This window comes from Symphodus melops, assembly GCF_947650265.1.
Source record: "Symphodus melops genome assembly, chromosome: 17".
NCBI classification, from domain to species: domain Eukaryota; kingdom Metazoa; phylum Chordata; class Actinopteri; order Labriformes; family Labridae; genus Symphodus; species Symphodus melops.
The window spans coordinates 8,453,020-8,477,929 of NC_136707.1; the positions used below are offsets into that span (position 1 = coordinate 8,453,020).

General features: G+C 40.0%; 1 protein-coding gene across 1 annotated transcript in view; it reads right to left on the bottom strand.

Moving 5' to 3' along the window:
• Positions 1–22,782, bottom strand: part of LOC306838505 (inactive phospholipase C-like protein 2) — a 59,774-nt gene extending 36,992 nt beyond the window's left edge. The window contains exon 1 of the mRNA XM_079366709.1: positions 21,978–22,782. Coding sequence (XP_079222835.1) covers positions 21,978–22,280 — 303 coding nt within the window. The 5' untranslated portion in view covers positions 22,281–22,782. The remainder of the gene's footprint in view (positions 1–21,977) is intronic.
• Positions 22,783–24,910: the final 2,128 nt, after the last annotated feature.

Sequence of the window (24,910 nt, forward strand, 5' to 3'; positions counted from 1 at the left end):
TCTGTTATTGCCCTCCGCCTGCGCTTATTACCCGACGTTGTGCAACCACTGGGCTGTGCAAATGGAAGCTTCTTTGTCAGTTCCTGTACTCAGAGCTCATTGTGATTTAAAATGCTGCATCTGTGAGCCTCCTGACTGATTTACAACACTCATTAAGGATCAACAGCAAGCTCCGCACTGCTCCACTGTGCAGGAGCGGTAAAATCATACTGCTACATTTCAGCCAGGTGATGATAATAATGATGGAAGTTGAACTACATGCTTGCATTTAATGTTGGAAGGAAGACCGTAATGCCGCCTTTATCGATTTTATTTCTGGTATTCTCATCTTTTCGTTTCGGCTCTGTGTTAACGCTGCAAGGGCACCTGAAGGTCAAGGAGTGTCAAACACAACACAATGCAATGTTCAGCAGCTAATCTGATCAACAAACGTTGAGAAGATAGAAAAAAAGCCAGCTGCATAATACAATCAGATTACCAACAGTGAGTAAACATAGCGTTGTGGTAAGGAGACACAGCGGTTTGGCTCACTAGTGAGAAAAACAGGAAATAAACACAACACACAAAAACATGCATTTCATAGTTTTCACCTGACAGTAGCAGAGGGAGTTTACTAGCACAACATTTTACCAAAACTCTGCATTTTATTGATCTGCAAGATGCTTCCTGAGCAGTGCCTGTCCCCTTAACAGCTCCCTCTGCATCCTGTCCTTCACACTCTTTTTTACCAGCAATGTCAATAAAAATGCAGTTGACTCCATTTTATCCTAGATTACAATCAACTGCCAGTATCAAATGTATGACTAATTGAAATATGACAGGACTGACCTTTCTTTTGGGAATTTAGATATATATAGCTGCAACCATCATTGTCTTTTATTCACATACCTGTCTGTTACAGATAACATTGGTATTGAGCAGGAAAAAGGAACAAGATCGAAATAAAGATGAAATACACAAAGTTCTCTCCCTTCTTGCATAAATGTCAACACATTAATTAAAGATAATGTCAGAAAAGAGGGAGAGCTCTGACATGATTCGCAAGGCTAATGGAGTTCAGCAGCAGATAGCAGAACTCATCAGGATGGAAAAGCTCTCTGACGCAGCTATTTATTAGGGGTGTGGGAAAAAAATGTATTCTCATCACAATCTCAATTAAATATTTCAACATTTCTGTATAGATTTTAAACGTCCAATGGCATGATTTTTTGAAATGTACTATAAGTAAAACAGCTGTTCACTTGTTCTTCCATGCACTCTTTCCACTCTTACATCAATGCAGCAAGGAGTGTGTTGATCCTGACAAACACTAGCCATAAGCATGGGTCATTTATGGCTGTGTCCAACATACTCTCAGCGGCGAGATAATCTGCAATCTTGTCAACTTTTCATTAAAAGGCAAGCATTGGGCGCACATTGGGAACAATGCAAATGCCAGAGCTTCACGTCAAATGCGACCAACCAGAGTTGAAATAAATTCAACGACTTTCTGGTAATGCCTTTTCACAGGCATCTTTCTGATAATAGATAGATAGCATAAGTGCACAAATGTAATAAACGTGAAGGTATTTTGCTAGTTAAGCATTAAAAAACTGTTGTCTTTCATTTATGTTTTTCTTTGTGTATTTACATTACTCCAATCAGCCAATAAAAACCACTATTAAAACTGAAAGCTGCTTGAACACATTTTATTGTGCTTTTTGTCAAATAACAATTTGCAGCTTCTTTGCCCATGGCAGACAAAACATAATGGGTTAGGAATCAGTTTGAATCAAAGGTTTTAGAGAAGAAATTGTGACCTTCAAGAATGAAAATCAAATTGGATTTTAAGGTATTTGTGGGTAATGAAGATTCTTCCTTTAAATAAAATACATACTTGTAATTTTAGATGGTGTGCATTTAAAAAAAAATCTGTAGGAGCTGAAAACTGATGTCTGCATGTCTTAAGTTGCTGTGTTTGTCCTCTGTGGTTTACAATGTCATGCAAATTTAGATTAAGGGAGTCTCTGCATCTTGCTTAATGCATCAAAGAAAATATTTAGACATCAAGGGAGTTGGTAAGAATTATCCATCAGTAACTCAAATTGGAGGTAATTGCAGACACGTTTTCAAGACTAAAGTGCAAAAATAATTGCAGTAAACTGATCTACTTTAATCTGTCATGAGAAGGAAGAAGACTATTAGCTTTCTGGCATTGGCTATTTTGTTTCTTTAGAATTCTGACATTTATGCTAGTCTAAGAGATTAAGAGTGTATATGTTCTGTGCAGACAAAGCTAACATGCCTACTCTATCCTTCATAAACATTCTGAAACTGGATTTAACAGATTGTCTCAGTGTATTTTTTTTTTCTACATACTTCTTGCACAAAAATAAAATATGATGGAGTATATTGAACAACATTTATTTTCCAGCCAGCAATAGCTACAGTGCTACACAAATATTATCTCGACCTCAGTTCACCAATATCCATTCATCCATCCATCCATAATCTAGTGGGGGTAGTGGAGCCGATCCAAACCATCATTGGGCAAGACGCGGGGAGCATCATAGGCTGTTCACCAGTCAATCACAGGGCTTACATATAGAAACAGAAAACCAGCCATCCTCACATTCAAACCTACGGGCAATTTAGAGTCACCAATTAACCTAACAAGCACGTCTTTGGACTGCCGGAGTAGCTGAAGGGAACCCAAGCATTCACAGGGAGAACATGCAAACTCCACACGGAGGTTACTGCTCGACAGGAATTAGAATCAGGAATCTCCTCGTTGTTGTGAGGCAACAGCGCTGACCACTACACCACCATGCAGCCCCAGTTGTAATAGTGTCACAAATGACCCCATCTACAGCAATGTATAGCCTGGCTTCCATGCAGGCACAGGTACTACACTAGCAATTTAAAAATACCAAACTATCCCTTTAAGCTCTTGAGTAATGTCCACTACTATTCGTATTACCAGTAGTCCACTAAGCTTTCAAACATCTGCAGTATTTAATTTATTCAGCAAAAACAATAATTGAGATCTTTGGGGGTTTTATCATTAGCAGCAGCTTTAACATTTAAATGAATGATATGGCATACAGAGTGCTTTACAAGGTAGTCTGTTTGAACAGAGAAGCTGTTCATACAGACAAGAAAGAACTTATCTAAAAATGCTGTTGGCACAGGAAGGGAAAAGGCTTTAATTACATACAGATGTTTTTCCAGACGTTTTTCTGTTGAGGTAAAACTATAAATTGAATGAGCGGCAATGAGCTGGTCTACTAACCTCGGGCACATGGGAGGAGGCCTTTCCCTGAGATACAATCAAAAACACATCCCATAAAAAGAAACGTTATAAATTATTACATTACACATTATCATCATGTTATTATTATTATTTTCAGCCAGATGAATCAATTTACCGTACACGCTTTCCATTTAAAAACCTCAGCCCCTAATACTCAATCTTGCATTTATCTTCAAGAACACCTTGCAGAATAAATGTACTTTAATACAACCCAACCTTCCATATAGCACCTCAAGGAATGTCCGATTGCATGGTAACCGTTGGTTGCAGCCAGCAAACACTACATTGAACATGATCAGTTTGTGTTTTGTCAGATTTTCACACATTTTGTGAGATTCGGTTTCTTCCAGACATGAAGCAGAAAAAGCTGGACAAAGTCATCAATGTCACCCCTCTGTTTCTAAAGTGGACTATTCAAATCGGGGGCCACCATATTGGATTAGCCGTCACTAACTTTCGGTCCCCCTGACAGGCAAAGATCTGGAGCCGAGGTGGGCCTTAAGCCATCTGACAAACAGCTAAACCCCCACACCTGCCTGTCAGATTAGCCACGTCCCTTATGAATAACTCTAATCCTTTATAAAATCAAAAATCTGTCACCCATCTGTCATCTAATTACGTAATTCATTATCATCTTCATTTTAGAATCTTTTCAGAATCAGAAATGCTTCATTAATCAAAGGTGGAAAGGTGGTTGTTACTGTTGACAGACACATACAGAAGTAGGAAGTATAGAAATAATTGATTAAAAATAGGCAGTTGTGCTAGTAGACTCCCTCTGCCACTCTCAGGTGAAAAAATAGATCAGAGATAATAAAATAAGCAATAAAATGTAGGACTGGAATAGCCATGTACTTAGCTCTTTGCTTTTGCACCCCTCACCACTATTGTCTTATTTAGCTTTGAACATATTAGTTGTTGTTTATTTATTGTTAATATTCAAGACTTGTTCTTAGTTATAACACTAGAGATTGTGGTCTGGTTACAAACAGAACTTATTCCATTCTTCACTACTTTTGGCCTAATGCTAAAAAAAATGGTGTTGCTTCCAGTTAACACTTAAAAAACAGAGTCCTTGTCTTCAGCCTTTCTGGAGTTTGTTTGGTTGTGTTAATTTAAAGGTCCCATTGTTAGTCCTTTTTTTGGGTTCATATATCGAATTTATGTGCCTATACTAAAGTACATTCACAATTGCTCATGTCAAAAAAAAAAAAGTGTCTGTTTTCATGTAGCGTCTCTCATCTGCCTGTGTTTGCAACGCTCTGAATCCCCCACCATCAGGGTCCCCATGTGGACCTAGTCTGATCCGATTCATTGGCCGTTCGGCTCTGTTGTAATTGGTCAGTTGCTCAGCACAGATGTTGCATGGGCGTGCAGCACGACCTTGATCCTATTACAACGAGCCAGTGGGCTTGGATCAGTAGTATCACACTGGCTAGATGTCGTAAATGTCATTCGGGGGGTGGGGGGGACTGAACGTTACATGCAGCTACTGCTACAGCTAACATGAGGACGTAGCAGAAGTTTGTAACGTTGAATTTGTGCACATAGATGTGACTAAACACGCACAAGACAACCTGGAAAACACAATAAAGAGCAGATAAAAGCAGAAAAGGCGTAATATGGGACCTGTAAGCTATTCTCACATTGATGCCATTACTTTATCCTTTCTGTTGCACTTGAATTGTGTTACAAGAACTGAAAGCGACTATATTTGTCAAAAAATTACATAAATTAAGGTTTGCTTTATTTATCACATATTTTAGCAATGTAATCAATGTAACGTGAAATATAAATTATGATCAAACCACAGGTGATTATCATGTGCATTATTGTGTGTATTCTCATCCAACCTTACCACTGTAAATTATTACCTTGAGATGCTGAAGATAAGCATGAAGGGGTTAAAAAAATGGCCTGGTTGCCAAGCAACTCAGTGATGTCTTTCATTTGTTAATTTACACACAAAGAAGGTCAGTGACTCAAGGACCAAGAGAGGCAGGAACTCCTTCAGTCTGACACAAAAAGATTAGACTCACATGGATTCATAGAGTCAGATTCAAGTAACCTGCTGAACTCTTAATATTGAAGATTTCTCTACATTTCTCATGACACTACATGTCTAAATCTAAGTAAAAAAATATCAGAATAATTATGCATGATAAAAATGAGGGTTTTTTTCAAAAGTAAAGCACATAAAGAAAAGCCCTTCACCTTTAAATTCTTAATATTAAAATTTGCAAAACACATTTAATAGTATGTAATATTTTTATTTAGTATTTTTCTTGTACTTTCATCACTGCAAAGTTAAGTAACGTATTTGCACGCAATGTTGACATGCATTACTTTTACCTGGCATGAAATCTAAAATCTAATTATTGTGGAAGATTGGAAAAGAAAAAGGTGTGGGTGAGCTCTCTAATGGTGAGCCGAGTACATCCAGTTCTGGGCTGTGCAGAGGTGGTCTGAAGGACACAAATCTCAGTGTATACGTGTATACCGCCGGTGTATGAGGAAAACAATGGACACGATGAAATGAGTCATCCTCTTTTAACTCTGTGAAAATGCTGTGAGGAATCGATACACAGGACGACGAGAGTGTGAGAGAAGGTAGCTGAAGCTGTGGGTGTTTGCTCATGAACTTTCCAGCACAGTGGCTGATTTTTTTCTCTGTCAAAGGACAGATTATGAAAAAAGAGAGAGAGAGAGAGAGAGAGAGAGAGCACTGATCAGTCGGTTTGGAGGTACAACTCAAAAGACCGTAATAATGTAATGAAAAAAAATGCAGATCACTCTTTTTTGTCACAAATTCCTGACGTTGTTGTAAATGTGACAAGAACAATTTGAGTATGTGCTCATGTGGGTCCATCAAATAGCCACACAGTAAGAGAAGCTGAGGGATGAGGAGTGATGGACCGCTGTCCTAAGAAAAGTTCAAAAGCAGCAAGCTGTTTTACAGACTCTCCCTCCTCTCCCTCTGTCTCTCTCCAAATCTCTCTCTTTCTATCTGAGTCCAGAGTCAGCATGTTGCAAGCATGCACAGTGAAGCCAGTATCCCCCAACTTCATAATAAAACATCAATTGTTCTAAACACACAGACCACCAACCTTTGTTTAACTTCAAAAAATCTTGCTCTTTTGTTTTGAGGGATGGGGATGTTTTCAGGGGGGGATACAAACAGACAGTTGGACCTGGATTGAAAGTGCAAAGTCAGGCACAAGGAGAAAACCGTTTGAGTCATTGCAACACAGATGTCCGGGCCTTCTCTGTGTCTCAGACACACAAACATGGACACACACATACAGCCAACTTGCACATTTTAGCTTCTGCTTTTCAAAGTGAGGGGTGGTTTTTTTTCCAGCTGCACATCCTCTTTCACTCTCTGTCATGCTCTAAGACCAGACGAAAGAGCAGTTTTTCTGAGTCGACACAAATAACCAGCCACATTATGCAAAGAGTGAAACCAAAGAGCCAGGATGTTAATATTATCAAGACTGTTTGAGTGTTTTCGTTGATTTAAAACATTTCTCAGTAATGAAAACCACTTTGTTTATGGTACCAGATGTTCAACTGGTTTTGCAAATGTTCCATTTTTAAAGATATGGACAACTTCAGTTTAAGCAGTGCCTCAGACTACAGTGCTGTTTAATACTGAAAGGCCCAGGCCCACTCATAGAAAGCATGTAGGAGTTAAAATGACTGACAAAGGCATGAAAGACTTGGTATTGTTGTGTTCTTTTATTCGATCAGCTATCATTGCTGATACTGTATCACAGCGAAGCACAGCACAGTAAGTTTTCAAGCCTCAATCAAGAGAATAATTTGTTTTTAATTGATGACTAAATCACTGGTTGATTCAGTCAAGTGTCACTGTCAGTCTACAGTCAAGAAATAAATCCAATCCAGGGGGTAAGGGTGGGGAGCGTTCATAGACATTAAATGGAAGTCTGTTGTAAGTTTTGGATCATAATTATGTCCAAGAACTTTAAGAGAAAAAAATTTACACTAAGGCTTTAAAAAATTTTTTTAAATCGCCTCAGCAGTGCAGTTATCCTACATGAACAGCCAACTCCAAACCAAGTCAATCTGCCTAAATCATTAAAGCGAATGAATGAGCCATCAGTTTAAACAACTTTAAAGAGCTAGAGTTAGCTCATTAAGGAAGATGGCTGGAGCGGCAATGTTGTTGCATACAATTTAGGAGCTTGCTTTAATCCTCCCGATAAGTGTTAAATCCGCTGTTGTTATCGTTGTCAGCATTGTAAGCCATGCAGCAACAAAATGTGCAAAATGCACACAGGCGAAGCATCAACACTGGGGGTCAGATTGAAGTGAACGGTAAAACTGATGGAGAGCTTCACACAGGTCACTTCTTGTCATTTTAGAGTGGCAAGGACAACTCTTTGCAACATCATAAGACCATTTCATGCACGCAACTTTTGAGTGTGGGTTACTAAGCTTCTTACCTGCTTTCTTTGATAGGCTGCAATTTCTAACAGACGAACATGACTTTCTAAATTGTGTTATTGTCTAAGGAAGGTTTGCAGTAAATTCTATCGTTTCAGAGAATCATGGTTACACCTTGCAACCTATGTTCTCTATCGTATCGAAACTATCTCTCCACTACACATTCCATATGTATGGGAGACGAAGAGATAGTCTCTTCACTCAGAGAACCATGGTTACACCTTGTGACCTACATTTTCTGGGGCATCCCGGTGGTATTTTATATGCCTCATGTTGTCTCTCCATCAGTCAAATGGCTTAAACAACAATATTGGATTGTGTCTTGCGCAACAAATATTTCTGGCTAAATACATTTATGCGTCTAAATATAACATAGGAAGTACTATAAATGTATATATGCTATTAATCTTCAAAAAGGGTCTGGGGCTTCTTATATATTGAGCCCAAAAGCAGCCATGCACAGGATATACTAGATATTCTATTCTTTAGAGTCAATATCAACATTTCCACAATACAGACCTCTATTTCGATTTACTTCAAAGAGCTCCATCAATAGTGGATGTCGCAATTGAGCCGACACAAGCAGGCTAATGGCCCTACATACATGACAGCCAAAACATACAGAGTTATCACACAAGGTTAGGCAGGCAAACACACAGCCTCATCCTCCCAGGCCATAACAACCCCTGTCAGTCTGAGATCAATACTTAAAGTGGGGGGAGGAGATTGCGGAGGTGCTAGGCATGAGACAGGCACGGAAGATGCTTATGACTGATAGCTGGCTCCCAGCTTTTTTACCTCTTCAGCGTTGGCTGTGGGAAATGTGATCCTCTTCCCTCTCTTACTAAATGTCTCTCCTCTGTGGAAGGGAGAAGACAGGGGGAGGGGCCATGAAGGAGAAGAAGGAGGGGAAGCACATCCTCGTACAAGGACAAACTCCTACGGGGACAGGAGAGCATTAAACATAATTTGCTAACAGTGCACGTGCATGCCTGTGCTTGAACGTATGCTTGTGTTTGTCGCCCTGGGTTGTGCAGTTTGGCCTTCACCTGTGTTCCACTTTAGTGCTCCTAACATCACTGTTTGATAAACTGGAACTTAATCGGATTGCTGCACAGTTATCTGATAATCTAATGGCGCCTGGCCAGCCTCAAGATTTAGCTGACCATCATGTCAACCCTCCTGCAAGTTCTTCTCCTCGTCTCAGTTTTTCCTTCCTCCACAATGCAACTGTAGCCGTCCGTCTTGTAAACACCCCACAGTCCCTTGAGGTTTCCCCTCGACGCTGGTGCAGGCTACAGTACCTCGCTATCTTTTGTACAACCTGCCATCTACTTTGTAGTCCACCACAATAAGATTTTCAGCCTTTTTTTTTAATGTCAAATTAAAACACTACCAGGATCATGCGTGTCTTATTAAAACCTCCTTTGTTTTCCACTCATCTACACTGTTTTCCTATCTCTCTGCTCTGACAGCAGGCAGCTCTATTGTGGTGCCTTTTTCAGGTCACTGAGGGGTTTTGAAGTGACAGAAACAAATACTCTCTCACACACATTATGGGTCTACAGGTCTCTGGAGTCTGGAGTGTAAGTGGCAGGTAGGGGAGAGGCTGCACCACAGGGGCTGGTGTTGTTGCCAGCACCATGACTCCGTCTTCCACAGGGGGAGCAAAAAAACAAACACTCGCACATCTCTCACTGCCACGAGCAATGTAAATAAAGACAGGCAAATTGTGAAATGCGCACCTGTTTCCAACACTTTAATATACACGCACACACACGCACACGCACACACACGTGCAAGGCCTAAGGGAGATACAGTATATCAATCTCAGCATGATGTTTCATTGAATACAGTGTGAACACTAATTAGCTGAGGTGATGGTTAAAGATGGCTGACTTGCATTAGATGTGTCTGCTTTTGTTTTTTCTCCTTTTCTTCAACCAACAGTTTCCTGGAATACTTTCAAACATCCTTTGATACTGTTTGTGATCTTTGATCATCTACACAATCCTCTGAACGCTTACACAATAGACACGCAAGTAAATATTGTGATTAAAAAAATAAAAATTCTGTCACCGAATGCTCAGAAACATAGTGATTAAAGAAATAAGGGTGTTCTATTTGCCTTCAGAGAGCAGTCATGGGCTACTTCACTCACTTTGGTCAGGTTGTCAGCCTCATGTGTCCTCAATGAGTCACTGGTGATTCAAAGACTCTTTATTGTTTTATGGGGAACAAGTACCACTGCAGAGTTAAATTCTACATTTACTCTTCATTGATTTTCAACCCTTAAAAGTGCTTGCAATTTCACAAGGGGAGAATTAGAAACATATGGAGAACATGAAGTTGCAATTGTTACTAAAATCATGGAGAAAAACTGATGTGTCTGCATGTGTCTTCTACTTTGAAGTGTTATTGAAAGATAGTTTTCTTCCATCTGCATCTTTGGAAAAAAAATAATAGAGGCTTAGCAGATCCATAAATGAAATGAATATGCAACTATATTAGTGAGCCATTTCATGGTTTCAGTCATTACTGAAGCAAAGATGTAAAATATAGTCTTTGTTCAAACCCTTCAAGAATAGAATTAGTGTCTTCATAGGCTGGCACAGGAGCGAGTCCTAAGTCCTAAAACCCGGAAGTGAGTTAGCATGGGTTCCTAATTCTAAAAGTCAAAGGGGGTTTTGAATGAGTTTGTGGACGCTTGAAATAAGGTCTGTGGTTAACACAAGCTTAAGAGATGTTGACGTTTTGTTAGACAAGATAAACTACATTAGCTAAGACCCCCACTTGGGAATTTTAAAGTTGTTAGCAACGGCGGTTGCTAACAACTGGCTTAATGGTTATTGCAATGGTTATCGTAGACAATAAACATCGTCACACCGGGAACTCTCTCACTAGTGTACCTTACAGCATCTAGTCATGTTTTTCAGAGCTTTTATAAATATTCAGTTAATAAACAACTAATTAAGCTACAGATGAAGCATAACGGTCGTGACATCAAACTCAACCGACTGCGGTGTAGTTCGCTTGTAGCATAACGTTAGCTTTATACTCCTCTCGGCTGCATTAACTCTTCAAACTTCATAAAAGTGGTATTGATCTGTAAAGATTATTTAGCTGAACAAAACAGCTACGCATCAGAAACATGTGTTTGCCACAGAGCTCATTTTCTGCAATGATCCAAAATCCAATGCAAAAATCCCATCGGCGAATTCTCATAAGATCCAACCCCGTGGTTACTTCCCAGGTCGGCCTACAAATATACGTCATTACTATTCCAGTCTATTGTGGTAAACATTTAGATTTTTAAAAAAAAATGAGAGATGTTGGCAGTCAATGGCCTGGAATTTTGGAACTTCATTAAACCCATCCTCACAGTCAGCAGACAGGTGGAGGTTCTTCTGTCTGAAGGAATTGGAGAGAAAATGTGTGTTTTCAACCTTTACTATGCTCAAGTTAAAAAAGGACAAGAAGACCGCAGTAGCTCCACTGAAGCATGTACATGCAATATGTATGGCGGCTTTATATCTTTACTTTCTTCGTCCGTGTCTCACTTCCCCTCCGTCACTATCTGCATCCTCCTGATTCGTGACCGTCAGGATCGGACTGCAGTTCTAAATGTTCAGGACAACAGCCAACTGTAGGTGCTAATAGCCTATAGCTGCAGAACAGACAGTACCCTCTCAGTTCTTCTATTTCTTTACACCTCCATCTCTCTACCTTTTTATACTTCTCACCATCTCCGTCTCCCTCCTCCACCTCGCCCCCTCCTCGCCCCCTCCTCACCTTTCATGTATTGGTGAGCAGCATTCAACCCAAGCATTCTGGTTATTGATTTGTGTTTTATTCCCTCACTGCTGGTCCAACATGGAGAATTAAATATCAGGTCCCAGCATAATAAGCTGTTTACAAAACGGGCTGAAGTATGTCCAATCGATGTCAGGTCAACACAATCAACAAGTCACACTGTGTTAACTCACCTCTTATGACACTTACAAGGAAACTTGGACCTGTCTACTCTATGTTATCCATCAGATTTGTAGAGATGGTAAGTCAGAGTCTGTAAACAGCGCCTCACTTATTCACAAACTATGTCAAGCATGAAGTTGATTCCTTTCATTCAAAGTTTCAACTCATGCACACTTTTCAATGAACATTATCCAACTTCGTTGACAGTTGTGTGTTAGACATAAAGCTCGAAGTACTGTACTCTGTGAAATGATAAACAATAACTGATTTACTGTGATTGAGATTTGTCTCTTTATTTTTTACCCTACTGTGAGCCACCCACACCAACCTGCTGACAATCACAGCTCCACACACTGACCTTAATTCTCTCTGATTACCAAACCCACTCCCCTGTTGCACGAGTGCCTGACCTTTACACACAATCACACATTCATGCACTCTAAGTTGCACCCTCGACTATGTGCACATCTACTCCTCGATACTGTCTCACACACACACGTACACGCACACACACACACACACACACACACACAAGCACACACACGCAAAAAAGAGTGCACACTAAAAATTGGATTGTGTGCAGTTTTTCTCTCGCTTTGTCATCATCACCTTTGCATCCATCTAAAAAAAGGCTCAATCAAAGAGTGATCCTCTCACACACCTTGCCAAGGTTGTTGACAACTAGGTCACTGTGCACATAGTGTACCTTCATCCTGACCTGCTCCCTTTGGCTAAAAGGAAATCTGTCATTATGCCACCACATTAAAAAGGTAAAAAAAGAACACCTTGGCTCCAGAAAGTTATTTCACTGGTAATGTGGGCATGTTTCTCCCACTTACCTATTAATGCAATCATTAATAGGCAAGTGTTTCATTTCCAATGTTCATTCACTTGCTTGAATTAGATTCATCTAAAATGACTTATTGTTACTAGAGTAAATGTACACGCTGCACTTGCAAGTTTAAAGTCTGTAAAAGCAGCTATTTTATTTTTTGGGGCCAACAAAACTTACTGACAACATATTTCATGAATGTTTTTAAAGGCACCACTGGCCAGAATTTCTGCTCCCTACACTGCTGTCTTGCAATGACAGCCAACCTGCTACAAAAACATGCTGTCCTTGAGATTAATTCAGTTGTGTTCATTTAGATTATATGCTCTACCAGCACTGAAGGGGTGTGTGTGTGTGTGTGGGGGGGGGGGGGGTTAGAAACGACTATGATACCCCCTTCTCTAAAAGTTGTTTGTTCCTCGCGGAGAGGTTGAGAAACAGCTGAACCAGCAGCATGGAGGCAGAAAATAAACATTAACAGCTATTAACGTACTTAATTTAGCCTTGATGCATAATACCTTTTTGCAAAAGTTATTTTTTTTCTGCACTAATCTAAACGTTTAATTTTTTAAGACTCTTGTGACTATAAATATTTGTTTTCATGTTGACTCAACACGACGTAAAATATTTTTAAATTGACTATTAAAGTTTACGAAATTATTTACTTTTTTAACCTAAAAGACCTGCATATTTTACAAATGTGAAATGGAACTTTTCTTCTACAAAAAATCTTCTTCTTCCTTTTATAAAGAGAACCGACATCAATAAAGTCCTTTTCTGTCATCATGGCCTCTAAGTTTCTCCCTCTCATATTTTCCCAGCTCCAGGGGAGAGCTCACTGCGCAGTATAATATTTCACACTGTAAAGTCCACATCTATCTCTCCCTCTCAAGTCTGCTACACACTCAGTGAAGAGAACCCTAATAAAATCCCTCACTCAATAGTCAGAGCAAAGCCCAGTCTAATCCCCCTTCACACACATAATGTTTACCTTGAGAGGAAACATACATTTACAAATGAATATGTGGCACATTCAGCGGAAGAAGACCGCTGGACCAGAGAACTATAGCTTATGGAGATTGGAGAGCTGGGATCACATGAGACCCCCAGACCTGAATCTCCAACTGCTTTACTTACATTTTACACACACTCAGTACATGTACTACAGCACAACTTCAGAACACAGAGACATTGATCATTCCCTTTAAAGCTAGACAGAGAGAGAGAAGACTGAATAACTAAAACCCGGAAGAAAAAAACTGTTTGTTTGTTTTTTTATTTGAGCTGCAGGGACACAAACTGATGCTGCAAAGGAAATGCTTCTGCAAGAGTGTGTTTCAGTGTGTTGTGTGTGTTTAGGACCTGGTGGAATGTTTGAGTGACATGCCTGTGCTTGCACTATAACCTGCAGAAAGAAGCCCTTGGGCAAAACACAGTCAGTCAAAGACAGAGTGAACAGGGACAATTCAGCACAAAGAACAGCGAGTTCAACATCTGTAGCAACAACAAGGCAGATGGCCTCAGTCACATCTGTGCAGCATTTGGGAGGAACAACTATATTGCAAAATGAAAGGCAGTGTGAATCTGCTGATGATCTCATATAAAAATGCATAGATATTAGGTGAACCATATGGGAGGGGGACAAATGATTGAATGTAAGTTTAAGCAAATTCTGACCAGATGTGTAAATGGAATTCTTAGAGCACAAAAATGATCATTAAATCAAAAATAACAATTAGATTACTCAATACATCCCCTTCAAGTTACATAAACACCTGTGCTTAAAGCCCACCATCTTCTACCATCAGTGCCACAAGCATGGTACCATCTGTAAATGGTTAAGTCTGGGTTCTAGGGGGCTCTCATGAAGCAAAACGGTAAACATATTTCCAATTCAGCTCATATTCTGACATCTCTGCTATATGTAAATAAGCTAAATGGAACATCTGATAACTTATCATCATAGCTTTAGAGCCCAAAAGATGTAAATGAGTTGTTTCCAGTATGATGCATAATTCATTGCACACTTTGCATCTTTTTTTTTTTTTTTTGCAACACACTGATTTATTACAGAAATAGAGCAGGTTTCTATAGCCATGCAAGCAGCTCTGTATGGTCACAGCAGTGGTTTTGTAAAATCGTAGTTTTTTGGGTTTTTTTTTTTTTTAGATCTGCATAAAACTATCCACAATACTCTTACAAACAATGAAGTATTACAAGGATAATCGACTTTGTTTATATCTGCTAGTACTTGAGTAAGAAAGGTGTTGCGCAACGCTTGATTTGATAGTAAATCCAGAGGAAGCTAGGGGAGCATTACGTTTATCAGGATACATCATTAAGAGACTATAACATTTGTAGAAATATGAAGGAGTGAATGTAAGATGAAGCCCGCAAGTATAAAACCTATTGCATTGGTCCGTTGGGTGGGTCTTGATCATGTTTCAAAGTCTGATGAAATATGAAAGCGAAGTAACAATGAACAAATAAGCCTTGCTGTAGCAATGACAAACAAAGAAGAGAGACAACATGGGCGTTTTTAACAACGAGGCAGGTTCAAATATGGTATTTTGTCTCAACACAAATCTTTGGGTGTTCCAACTTTTCATGATGATCAATATTTGTCATTTCTTTTATGGCAGGGACATTGTTTTGCGCCTGATATTTTGTGAACAATCTCCTTCCTGTTTTACACTCAGTAGAAAGTCTCAGCAGATGTCAGGTAGAAAAAAAATCTGGCTGCCTTGAAGGCAGCTAAAGACGTGCACGACTTTTCTTGGATTACTGTATATAAAAACTTAAACAGTTTGATGTAAAATAAATATCTACAGTTTCTTGCATATCAATTTTCTGGCCAAACTCGTCACACATCTACAAGTTCAAATAATAATGAGTTGCACCACATCCTCCCTGTTCTTACCTTACCATTAGTTATATAATATCTTCTTGAATTCTCTCAGAATGGAATTCCAAAGAGTTTGGTCCTCTGCCATGATTGAGAGGAATTTTATTCTGTTTCAATAAGGAGATATGCAGCGCTTGTAAGAATGCGACAAAATCCCCCATTAACATTCACCTCCGTCACTTCTGATATCTAAGTGACTACGACGGAAAATGAACACACAAGGATACAAACGTTCACTGTTGCAATCATTCTCCCTGTTCCATGCTTAACCATACATACGACTCCACCACAATAAGCAGCAGGAGGGACGGGGGGGGGGGGAAGAGAATGAAATGGTGTGGACGTGAAGACAGTGTCCTCCCTCTGGCAGACCGAGCTGAATAAATTGACTGTCTGAGTAAATAAAGCGAGGCTGAAGAAAACTTGGCTCTGGTCTTACCCGTTACCCTGCTTTTCTGCTCTTTTTAATTAAGTTGCATAATGACAGAAATCCTTGATAAAGCTCCATTTTGTATGTTTCCTCTTCAGTGGGGACAACCTGAGCTAAACATACCATTCACACTCATCGGTTATTCTGACACTTGAAGCAAAAGAGCATGAGCTTATTGCATTCAATGTTTCAACAGTTCCAAATCCAACCTTAAAGAGGAAACAGAAACAATCGATTGTTAGGCTTAAAAACAGATTTCACTGTAAAAGCAATGTTAATACATGACGATGCACTTTTATATATATATATATATATATATATATATATATATATATATTATAGTGAACTGTTTTGATGATTGCAACCTCTTTCATCATCCTTAGTCACACAGACATCTTCTCAGTGTACAGTTACATCGGCTTCAAGACAAAGTGTGATCGGGAGGAAGAGCGACATTCAAAATCTGTCGGAGAAAAGCCGGGTGGATCACTCACACAGCCATATTGTTCCGTTCATCCATTCAGACCCCCGTTTTTGCAGCCCAGATTAACCTTAGAAATATCCAGCCTGACTAATCTGAATGTGACTCATCGTGAATGATGTCCTTGATATGAAAACAGCTATACAGAAAGAGCAAAGACCATTCTGTTCATCAATGCGTGGTCACATTTCCTTCTCAAACCTGCGTGGGCTATTTTAAATTGGTCTTGAGCAACATAAACGCATCCAAATTCACACATTAGCAAGTGAATTAATCGGCAAACTGATGTTATTAAACATGTGTCCAAAACCAAACTCTAAAAAAGGATTATCGAGCCTTTTCAACACCTTAAAACACTCCCAACTATTTGATCTCTTTCTGGATTTCTTGCCTTTACTGTGCTCTATAACATAATAGTGAAATGACAGTGATGTAAGTACAAGTGATTTTTAGAGATGAAAGATAAAGTAATTCAATTAAACAAAAATATTATTACATGCTAACACAAAATCAAAAATTCCTTGATTTAAAATTCCTCTACCAACATAAATTCCTCTACCAACATGTTTACCACAACTTTTCTACAAATCAGGGATTTATTTGGGCTCAGCATCTCTGTGGCTAAGTGACCTTAAAAAAACAGGACGCTTCCACACCCTGTTTGGCTGTAAGATGTGGATTGGAAGACAAATAGGCTTATTTGAGATGTTTGTATTTTCTGATTGCTGCTTTGAGAGAATCAGCCAAAAGAACAAGCGATGACTCAGCAGCTCCAACCGTCTGTAATCACCACTTCAAATCTTCATGCCGCCTTCTTTTCAACGCAGTACAGATCTCGTTTTTCCAAAAATATCGAAGCGTTCAGTATGGGGTGGCTCCTGTTAGAGTCATGGGGATATTTTTTTTTTATGTAACACCCTTGAAAAAAATGCATTTTGCCCTAACTTCCAGGAATTATCCATTACTTCAAATTAATTCACTTTAAGCCTGTGATATGAGCAGTGAGGCAGGAATCTGCCGTTCATCCGATGCTCATCATCATCCTCATCACTATTATTGTCATCATCTCAGATGATCCCACTAAATGTAATCAGTGTTATAAGTTCAGGCTGTGGTGCGTCAAGGACCAGAAAAACTCACATTGGCAAAGCAACAGGGAGCAGCAGAGGCAGGCTTTGAACAGAAAATGGGGCTTTACTGGAAGTTGCCAACAATAAACCTGCGTGTAGTGACCCATTTGATGTTTTAAAAGCACATCTTATTAGGGTGTTCACGGTTACAGAATGATCAGAAGATGATTTTAGCATTATATCCTCCTCCCATCTTTTAAAATGGTCTCCCTCACACACACACAGACAACAAAGGTCAAGTAAAACCTCACAAATTACATGAAAACAAAAGGGCCAAAGCTGAATGAAAACCAACATTAAATGAAAAGAGACTGAGCAAAAGTGAAAAGGGCCAGGTTAAAAAAAAATTGGCTTGAGGGAGATGCTGTAAAATAATAATGATAACACACTCATTTTAACAAGCTTTGTAGCTGTCAATGGTGCCAGTCGGGGACCAGTCCAGTCAAAAACTGCCGGAGCCAATCAGGGGGCAGATCGTTAAGAGACTCTGCCCTCTCTCTTAGAGCCCCTACAGCCATATGTTTGTATCCACTGGTTGGACAGGTTTTAAGTAAACTTTAAATGTCACAAACACAGTTACATGTGTGTCTCCCAGCAGCAGGCCTTCTGAAAATAGAATTCATGCTGTACAACAGTATGCACTTCTGTTTTCCCTTGAATTTCCCTCAGGATCAATAAAGTATCTATCTATCTATCTATCTATCTATCTATCTATCTATCTTTCACACTTGTTGACCTCTGATGCGCAAACAGAAAAACATCAAATACATTAGAAAGCTATTACAGTTGCCAAAATAACATTTACTCCAAGTTTCTCAAAATAACTAAATTATGTCCCCTATCATTGCAGAAAAAACCCTTAACCTTAACTTAACCTACTGATATCTTTTCATTGGACCCTTCGTGTCATGATGCACCATACAAAGGACGACTTACCAATCAACCTTGGGCAGCAGTAAAGTCAGAGACATGATGCGTGGCAGCTGTAATAAGGGCCAGAGGTGGTCAAATACAGAAAGAATGTGTATTTCTGTGTTTATTTGATGTTTATTCAGATATATTTGATGTGTACTTTGTAAAAACAAGGAACACATTTTTTTTCAAAACCCACATTTAAATGCTCTTGATCTAAAGTGAAAAATCCTGATGAGGAAGCTCAGGTGTCTGATGTTTGGAGGTATTTCTTGCACAGTGCACTCCCAAATCTGTATTATATATTTATTTTTCTTTACAGTTACAGGACAATCATTTAATGGGGTATGTTGCCTTATATTAAAGACAGATCTCTCTTCCTCTTAGTGACGCAAACAACAAATGATTAACAGTTGTATTATACAAGCATAGCTATTGGACTCAAATCATACATTTCTCCTCTTTAAAACCTCTAGAAAATGAGGTGAAGCATCACCTCCTCCACTAGGCGATCCCCTTCTCTGGTATTCAAGCATTGGCTCTCAGTTATCAGGATTGCCCCTTACCATAGGCTAATCATATATGAAACATCTCAGTAGACTCTCTTGAGCAGATAATTGGCAGCTTGGTCAAACTGGCTCCAATCTATTACATGAGGTCATAACCTGAGGATGAGTTTGTATCCTGCCACTCAAAGGTGGACAGGGAAAGGATGCAGAAGACCGTCCGATCTCCTTGTGATCTTCATCGATCTTTCTTCCCAGTGGACATGGAGTGTGTTTTATCGCTTTTCTTTTCTTCTCTCTGTATACTTTAAAACTAATCAATGAACAGCTTTTTGTTCATACAAATCTCTAAAAAAAAAAAAAAAAAAGTGTTCTTCATCTTCTGCAAATGTGCAGAAAAGAAAGGGCAGCTAAAGAAAAATTAAATACATGCCTGCAGCAAATGTTTCAGAGATTGTGTTAAGATAAAGCTCTGATCTTTAAATTCTTGGACAAATCTCGTTCACCTCATCCCTCGCTCTGCTGGTTGTCAGTCCCCCCCCCCCCCCCCCCAAGCTAGCAGCCAGGCTGGAGCCAGCCTTGCAGCTGTCCACAGTCCAGCATTACATAACAAGGCTGCATCACAAACCTCCCTCCAGACACTCTGCAGACACTCGAGCATGACACTGTCAAACTGCTAAAGAAATGACAAGAGGACAAAGTTGAATGTCTGCTTCGGGGGGGGGGGGGGACTTACCAACCCTTCTGTTCTAACATTTTCTTGTTGAGGAGTCAAGTTGATGAGGTAACACAGAGCCTTAATTGCTCATTTGACTCCCGAGTCACATGGAACCGTAACCTCTTCACCTTCAAAAGCTCGTATCAAACACACACACACACGCACACACACACAATACTGCGGCTGGCGTGTGACCGTGTTTGCTCAAGCTATACATGGCCCAAGTCTGCAGAAGGAATGACCCAGTTTCCGACCATGCTCTGCTCAAACGGTGTGTACCCTTACACGAGTATAGATCAAGTATCAAATAGCAAAAGATGTTTCAACGGCTCTGTGTCTTCGATGGTTCACCTCCGAGCTTTTTATATTTCAATGCAGAAGCGTACGAGGCCGTCGTGATCGACGTTAAACAGAGCAGCTGCATGAACAACTATTCTATCAGGATAAAGCTGAAGGACGTTTGTCTTCTTGGAACTAAGAGAAGACAACATGCTCGGTAAAAAAAAAAATAATAATAAATGAATTCATCACAGTTCATGCAAAAAGTTATCTTCATGCTGTGCACAAGCCCACAGCGCTCCCTCTAACAGCTTTGACAGCTGAACAGTCTAAAGTTTGGTCTTTCACCTAACCGTGTTTTAGTTATTTAACCAGGGTCATGAATGACTACAGCTATGTGCAAACATGCTCATCTAACAGAGGTGGACTCTAAAGACATGTCAGTGCACTATTGGATCATAGAATGCCAAGGGTCACACTTGTGCCGTTTCATTTCTGATTTTGTAAACAAACAGGATTTTTTTTTTTCCCCTGGAACATCAACAACAATAATAAACATATTTGAAGTAATACATGAGGATTATTGTAATTCATCACTCTATACGAGCAGAGCCATGGCAGGATCACTTTTTAGCTTCATGTGAGCACATTCAGACTATGAGCCTTTGAAGATTTGTTATCAATCACATGGACAGCACAATCCCCTCCAGCTTTCTTGCCATGCATTGCCTTTGAGTCTCACAGCAGTTGGCTACTTGTTGTGGAGAGGAAGGAAGGACTTAGTGCTTTGTAGCCATATTATATTTCAAAGTCTTTTTTTTTTTTTTTTTAATTGGGAACAATTGTTTTGTAGGGAAAACCAAGGGCAAGCCTTCACTTGGGTTCCATTCGGTCAACGACTTTCAAGAACATTCGTTTGCCCACAACTGCAGGAGATCGAACACTGGGGTTAACAAAGAATTAGCCAGTGTTTTGCAAGCAAGCATACTGGCTCTGATGTGACAGAATGTAACTCTCCAGTGGGTCCAACCTACGCAACACTTCTACCTTCACCTAGGATTTCATGAAGTCTGTCATGCTCACACAGTGCACTCTATGTAAAAAATGACAGGTATTTGTGTGCACTAAAGCTTAGGAGAAACACAACAGAAATCAGATGTGAAATATTACCTATTTCTTAGTGTGTGTAACGCCACTTAAATAATCCCTCAGTAATGGGAGCACTAATAAAGGCCAGGCCCCATTAAAATATGTAACGCTCACTATCTGATAGAGCCAAGCAAAGGGATGTCTTGACCCTGATCCCCAAATCAGGTTTATATATGGTACAGGAAGAACTGCTTTACTCCTGTAGTGTCAATTGGAAATCTTTAAAGATAAAATAGTTCTATAAATATATTCTTTTGTAAGATGTTTTGATTTTTCAGGTTAAATACATAACAATTGTACTTTTCAGTTGTGTTACTTAAATGGACTGTATTGTGGCAACAGCAGGGTCCCTGAAGCAAAAAAAAAAAAACCCTATAAGGCCACTTTGCTTCTGTTTGAGATGCCATTTCTGAAGTGCTCAGGATGTCAGTGAATACAAAGTTTTTCAAAAAAGATTTCAGGAACAAGTCAAAGACTGTCTTGTTAAAAAGGTTTAACACTTGAGGAAGGTACATCAACATAAAAAGACATTCAATTCATGAGAAGTTTTGTTGAGTGCAATTGCAGATTTAAGCTTGTTATTATTGCTTTGTGTGATCCATTGTTGTAAAGTGAGGATAAAAAAAAATATTCTCATAAATATTCTAATAGGTTATTATTGGGCAACATCTGTAAGAAGGGAGAGATGTTTTTTTTTTTTTTTTTTTAAACAAAAATAGATTTAATGTTCCTAATTTATGATGTCCCCTAGAAGTTCCTGCACAGACTCTGGCTTTAACCCAAAATTGTCTGTATTGCCTTTTTTTAAAAAAGCGTTAGTGGCAGAGCCACTTAGGCAACTCTCGTGTCACCTTGACAATCCCATCAAGGAAGAATTAAACGTTTCAACCAGCCAACCAACCTTCATGATGCCGCAAGGTGGGTTTCCAGATCCCTGAATTCTCTCGGCTGAATTATCACGGCTGCCACTCCCGATCCTTGGACTGCCATGCTCCATGTATCGTCCATTAGTGTAAACTCCCTCGGCCCCGTAGCCCTGGGCAGCTGCTGACACCTCCAAGTACGCGCGGGTACCGGTTGGTGTCAGCGCGGCCGCATCGCCGGTGATTCCGGGTACGTTGGTCGCGCCCTGAGCCGGCTGGGCACCGATGGCAGGATCCAGAAAATGTCCCAACACAGCATCTGAAGCGTGTACCCCTGCCATGATCCGCCGGTGTTACAGCAAAGCCCTCCCCTCCACAATGTAAAAACAGCCCATTCTTTCACAGCACGGTGGACTTGTTGACGTGCAGTGTGGCTTTCCCTCCTCTTACTGGTCCATCACATAAAGATCTGTCTGAATCCGGACAGCGGACGGTTAGAGAGCAGTCTTGCTGACGGTATACCCCGCAAACGATCTCGTCCGATTAGCTTTCTTGGGGTATGTGTTGAAAACCCCCCCCCAGCAAATACTGACTTGAGTCGAGGGTTCGCTGCTGCCCTGTTTGCTTAAAGCTTGTACTTTCCTCTCCTTGTCCTCGCTCACAATCGGTTTCGCTTACAACGGTCACTTCTGTGGACTCTCTGCTGTGCGCGTCGCTTCGCGTCCTCCACACTTCTGCTGCACTGCACTGCCTGCAAACAGAAGGAGACCTTCCCCTCTACATGCATCCGCGGGATAAATTCAAGACTGCGAAAGCGCAACCGCAATAAGCCACGAAACACGTGCACACATCCGCGCGTGCATGTGCAATCGAATCAATCAGGCTCATGCGCGCGCAATCACAGCTACATGTTTTGGTGTGCGCGCGCTCCACACCTGGACGAGACTGCAAAAAAATCACACGTGCAAGTTTAAAGCCAAACTTAAAACGTTAAACCCCACATACTCCCTCCTGAACTCCATATCTACAACGAGAAGACTGCATAAGATCTCCAAGAGGGAGCTAACATATTTAAAAGTAAAAATGTTGAACAACAAAATTCACAGTTTTTCAAGTTTTCATTTGTTATTTTATTTTATTTCCGTTCTATTATTTGGTTAGGCTATGTATTGCAAGCCATGTTAATCAAATGTGAAACAAAAAGGCCCAGCAGTGTCCAAGAATATTTGGAAAATAAAACGCATATTAACATACTGGTGAAGCTGTTGAAATCTTTGCTTCTTTTTAAAAATCCTTCATAATTGAAATTGGCATGTCTGGGATGCCGAATAGCCTCGTGCTTATGTTATGTGCCCCATGTGCAGAGGCTTTAATTCTTGTTTGAGTGGCCGTGGGTTCGAATCCAACCTCAGTCCTTTGCAGTGCATCATCCCCTCTCTCTCCTCCCAACATTTCATGTCTCTCATCAACTGTCCTATCAAACAGAGGCAAAAAAAAACAACAACAACTGCAATCGGCATGTCTAAAGTTGAATGTCAGAACTTTCTTGTTGCTGCTTACTGTTGAGATGTTTCCGGCTGAGTGAGCGGATCAGATTAAACATTGGACTTGTAGTCCATGTTTTTCTGCTGACAACAAAACTGTAAGTTCCCTGACAATCACTGCATCTCTCAGAGCATGTTTGCTCGGTTCTCTCAAGCACATGAATGCCCCAGCTGTTTGTTTATCTCTCCCTCCCTTTTGTTTTCACTTTCCCTGTGCTCTTGTCCTTCTCCTCCCATTTCACTCAGATCTGTCTGTGCTTAACATAACGTTTTGGGACATTGTAGGACTTCTTTTCTATTTTAAAGTCGCTTTCCAGATGTTTTGAAGCAGAATGTTGTTCTGGAGGAAAATTAAGTCTCTTTTCCTGTATCACATCTCTGTTTTTGTTTCATGTCTTTTATCCCTAGGAATGAAGTGAAATAAAATATAAGAACCTGTTTCAGCTTGTATTGTAGTTTAAATTACAGAACTTCTACCCTCATTACACACTCAGATATCTTAAAAAAACACCCCCAATATATATATATATATATATATATATATATATATATATTATATTATATTATATTATATATATTAGTCTCATTAATGCTCAACTACACTGTTCAAGGGACGTTCAATTCACCATCAGGCCATGCTCACATCATCAGGAAAGACATGGCCAGTAAGCTGGGATAATGTAACTCCATTTAGTCACTAAGGCCACAAATCAAATCACCGGCAATTTGTATGAAAGGACTCAGAGCAGCGGGCGTGAGCGCAGTGTCTGCTCAGATTTGTCAAACGTGGTCTTTCTAATCAGAGCCAAAGTGACATCTATACACCAAAGACAGATTCGATTCTGTTTTCAGATTCTTATCACGTCATTGCTGCAAACAATGGAGAAATTCTGTCATTGAGAATTAGCACCCACATGACACCGGACAAATTGTTGCATATGGTGTTTGATCATTGGATACATTCTGTCTGAGGATGGAGAAGGTCAAAAGAAGTGAGTCAAGTGCATTACGGGTTCCTCTTGATAATTTTCACTGACCATGGTGTTAAAAAAAGGTTTCAACTTCAGCTGACACACAGCCTCTTCAAATAGCAATCATTCATCTGAGAATTTAAGATAAGAATGACTTAAAGACAGAGCTCCTAGTGGAGCACAGGCACATCTCTATAGTAAGAATAAAGAGAGAAATCTGTAAATACTCTCCACAAGACTCATGGTAAATGTGACTAGGCAAACGTCCCCCCCCCCCCCAACCACCCATGATCTCTCACGCGGTCTTTTATTATGCATTCTCAGAAATAATTCAGTTGAAATTCTGCATTTAAAAGCCTCCCCTCCTTGGCGCAGCTGTCTCACTCTAATGTTAAAAGGCCTCTGACAACCTGCCCTCAAACGTCAGCTCCATTTTCGTACAAAACTAGTTCAGAT